Raw genomic sequence first — 3,697 nt, 5'->3', positions numbered from 1 at the left:
TTACCTTTTTCTAGAACACCGACAAAATACCGGTAACCGACTATTTTGATGCTCGCTCCGCCAATCACTGCCAAACCTGGACGAGCTCACAAGTAATTGTGCAAAATGGGCAAGAAGTCTGCACCCGCCGAGGTGGCGCCCGTGCCCGGGTTCTTCGGCCACGTGGTGAGGCCTGGCCACCCGCTTAAGTGGCCGAACGAGGTCGAGGATTTTTGCATGCAGCTGAATTCTGCCGCGCTCGGTGCCGATGCGACCAAGGGCCGCTCCACGCTGTCCGTCGTGGCCAAGACGTCCAAGATTGCGCTGTGCACGTTGACGCCCGAGGTGGCCGAGCAGTGGAACTTGACGCAAACCTTCACACCAATGGACGGCGAGATCGAGTTCGTGGTGGACGGCCCGAACTCCATCCATCTCACGGGATTCATCGAGGTGGAAAACGAGGAAGACAGCGGCGACGAACACGATTTTGACGATTTGGGCGATGATGAGGAAGAAATGATGGTGTTCGGTGGTGACAGCGACTCGAGCGGTGGTGATGTCGACGAGAATGAAGAAGAGGAGGAGGAGCTGAATGACGAGAACAAGAAGAACCGCTTTGAGGTGCTCGAGGAGCGTCTTCACAACGAGTCTGATGCCAAGAAAAAGTCGCCCAAGAAAGAGGTGAAGACGGAGATTAAGGAGGAGATTAATAAAGAATCAAAGAAAGAGGCTGCTGCTAAGAAGGCTGCGAAAAAGGCTAAGGAGGAGAGAGAGGCAGCCAAGAAGAAAGCCAAGGCTGTCAAGCAGGCCGAGAAGGAGAAGAAGACTGCTGAAAAGCTTGCCGAGGTTACTGCTACCAACCTGAAGAGCAAGAAGCGTGCGGCCCCGGTGGAGTCCGTCGAAGTTCCGAAGAAGGCCAAGATCGCTACGCGTGTGCACAAGGGCGTCACCATCGAGGACATGTAAGTTGAATTGGAGCCAACTGCATGTGATGACGGTCTCGCTCTAACGTTGTGATCTTGTTTATGCTATTGCAGTGCTGTGGGCAAGGGCCGTCCCGTGCAGCGTGGTCGCAAGGTGGGCATCCTGTACCGTGGCCGTCTGATGAACGGCAAGCAGTTTGACGCTAATCAGAACCGCAAGAAGCCGTTCACATTCCGTCACGGCATCGGTGATGTGATCAAGGGCATGGACATTGGTATCGAGGGTATGCGTGTTGGCAGCAAGCGCACGATCACCATTCCGTCTCGTCTTGGCTACGGCCGCGAGGGCGCGGGACCCGACATCCCCGGCAATTCCGACCTTATTTTCGAGATCGAGGTTGTGAAAGGCTAGAGGACTGGTACTTCAGACACTTCGAGTAGCATCATGAGGCATCAATTACTGCGTTGCACAAACACGAGTAAACGTTGCTGGTCACCGCTGCTTCGTTTAACAGCCTTTGCAGCAGATCAAACAACGATCAACCCGCTCATACCTGCTAAATTTGGTGATGATCTACTATAGTAGTAGCTCCGACCGAAAGCGGCTCTTTAAACTAGCGAAACTAGATCTGAAGCATCTCACTAGTAGGAACAGTTTGTGTTTGAGACGAAGATGCCAACGCAAAATGCAACTAGGCGCATGCTCAAGAAGCAAGAGAGCTCCCGTGCAAGGCACGAGAACTGGAAAAATGATTTATTGGTATGCTACCCCAAAGGGGCGGCGCAGATGCAGACAGGATTTAATCCCCGCCATAGTTACATGTATAAAGTATAGTACTGAGTTGTTTTGGTTGAGTCGGTCGAACCGGGGCAGTCACAGCCGCAGTCGTAGCCTCCCTGACGAGGCCAGTGGACGGGGCTTCCTACCGCATCATGTTAAAGAAGATGAAGGAATCCATCTTGGCTTGTTCTTGCTGCTGCTCCACGGTCACACCCGCGTTGACGTTCTCCCTCCGGGCTGCGAGATCGGCGAAGGAGCCAGAAGTCACGTTCTGCTTGGTAGGTGAGAGGCGGTTCGTGGTAGAGGGCGACTGCATCGGACGCTTGAACTGGGGCGACACCATCGAGACGAGGTCCTTCAGAAGGTTAGGCATGGCAGAAGTTTGTGTGGGGGCTTGGGGACTTGATTAGGCTTGGGAACACGGACGCTCGAAGGCGAAACGAAGAATGAAAAAGGTGGCGGCGGCCGCGCTGAGCGCTTGGTTGAACTACGGCACCAAGCAGAACCATGTGCTTGTTCTTTGCTGCTGTGTTGTTGTCGTCGACAAAAACTCTGGCCAATGATGAAAATGTTGGGCTCATAAAACTCGCTGATTGGCGGAAGAGCGAATCTTTTTGGTTTCTCAGATTTGAGTTTGTGGCGTGCATGAGAATTTCTATGTGGAAGTAATTACGCCTGCCGATGGGACGTGAATTGGCGTACGTGGCGTTGCTATGAGGCTGACCACTCGAGCGATTGTATCGTCCGCTGCGCCACACGCGTGGCCCGAGGCCGTGATCCCAATGGTGCCGATCGCTGTCCAGTTATTATTCTCATCGTCGCAATTCTGGATTAATTCAATTCCATCGCGTTTCTGCCTCAAGACTGCTAAGTGGGCGGAAGGACAGAGTCGACGCTTAATAACGAGGATGGCGCTTGGTTGACAGGCACTGTGCCTCCTATATCAATGCCGGCGCGATGAAGTTGTTGCCGGTTGCGCACTATATGCGCTGTAGACCGTTTTGCACCACTGTAGCGTCGCGCCCACCGCTTCAGATTTCTGCTTCGTCAGCTTTGCTGCAGAGAAACGTTTGGCAGGCGTGACGTCCTTGACGTGGTCGACTTGCTCCGTCGACGAAAAGAGTGTTTGGCGTGGATTTGGAGTCGTTCAGCTGGAATGCGCTGAGGTACATGTAGGCTTATTAAATAAAGCCCAGGCATCCCAGCACGCAAGACAAACGGCAATTGATGGCTGGATTTCCCAGCGGAAGTGGACAAGACTGTTTGAATGCGCTGTAAGTCGTAGTGCATAACTTCTTTCTTATTATTTTAATGATCCTGCATCCGACCCGAAGGCAAACCACGACATCGCATTACCGGTTCAAAATGAGTTTTTTTTTATCTTCATCCACCTTCCACAACCCTTCTAAAAAAATTTAATCGAAAGGTCGCCTCTCATAAAACTCGTTATTAAACTTCGGAATAAAAACAGCATTTTTTGATTTGACCAAAGTTTGGTCAAATCAAACTTCGCATAAAACGTTTTTATCACGCACTTAATCCGACCTTTATCTGGCAACTGATTTAAAAAAAACCGTTTCAATTCGCTATCGACATAGACGCTACCTCGAAGTAGAGACAAAATTCAAATTGAAGTTCGAAGATCTTCAGGGGTTGTTAGGCGGGAGATTCGCGCGCGAATTCAAGCAGCAAACACCTTCATTTTCAAATTGGAAGAGTAGCTGGAAAACCTACACCATCCGAGCTCGCACTACTTGCTCATGTAAAATGTACACGTACTCTTCGAGCTGATCAAAGACTAACTAATTCCATTTGCAGATCTCTACTCGTCATTCTCGTATCTGTTTCGCCTGTGATGAAGGTTCGTTGGAAGAAAACCGTGTGTAGTAACATGTAGTTGGCCATCTCAACAAATATATTGTAATTTCTCCAGATCTACGCTGGCTGTAAGAGGCTTTACTCGGCGCTTGAACGTTTGGCTGACTCGGTACCGTCGGAAGACGCTGCCCCCGAG

General features: G+C 50.9%; 3 protein-coding genes across 3 annotated transcripts; 1 reads left to right on the top strand and 2 right to left on the bottom strand.

The window, feature by feature from the left end:
* Positions 1-1,721, top strand: PPTG_13543 (hypothetical protein). The gene is made up of 2 exons (XM_008909283.1): positions 1-941; positions 1,017-1,721. Exons 1-2 carry the CDS (start codon positions 106-108, stop codon positions 1,312-1,314), a joined length of 1,134 nt encoding a protein of 377 aa, XP_008907531.1. The 5' UTR covers positions 1-105; the 3' UTR covers positions 1,315-1,721.
* A 104-nt stretch (positions 1,722-1,825) lies between these two features.
* Positions 1,826-2,056, bottom strand: PPTG_13542 (hypothetical protein; the record flags this gene model as incomplete). The annotated part of the gene is made up of 1 exon (XM_008909282.1): positions 1,826-2,056. One exon carries the CDS (start codon positions 2,054-2,056, stop codon positions 1,826-1,828), a length of 231 nt encoding a protein of 76 aa, XP_008907530.1.
* A 658-nt stretch (positions 2,057-2,714) lies between these two features.
* PPTG_23233 (hypothetical protein) lies at positions 2,715-2,855 on the bottom strand (the record flags this gene model as incomplete). Its single annotated transcript, XM_008909281.1, has 1 exon — positions 2,715-2,855. The coding sequence occupies one exon, from the start codon at positions 2,853-2,855 to the stop codon at positions 2,715-2,717; it is 141 nt and encodes a 46-aa protein (XP_008907529.1).
* Between the last annotated feature and the right edge of the window lie 842 nt (positions 2,856-3,697).

This window comes from Phytophthora parasitica (genome assembly GCF_000247585.1).
Source record: "Phytophthora parasitica INRA-310 unplaced genomic scaffold supercont2.33, whole genome shotgun sequence".
NCBI lineage: Eukaryota > Oomycota > Peronosporomycetes > Peronosporales > Peronosporaceae > Phytophthora > Phytophthora nicotianae.
The sequence above is the reverse complement of the archived record's forward strand: the minus strand, read 5'-3'. Positions and strand labels throughout refer to the sequence as shown.

What these genes read in the sequence shown, in the direction of transcription:
- PPTG_13543 (XM_008909283.1), top strand. Translation starts at nt 106, where the DNA reads ATGGGCAAGAAGTCTGCACCCGCCGAGGTGGCGCCCGTGCCCGGGTTC. An exon ending in GGCGTCACCATCGAGGACAT is followed by an intron (nt 942 to 1,016) that starts GTAAGTTGAATT and finishes ATGCTATTGCAG; the next exon opens with TGCTGTGGGCAAGGGCCGTC.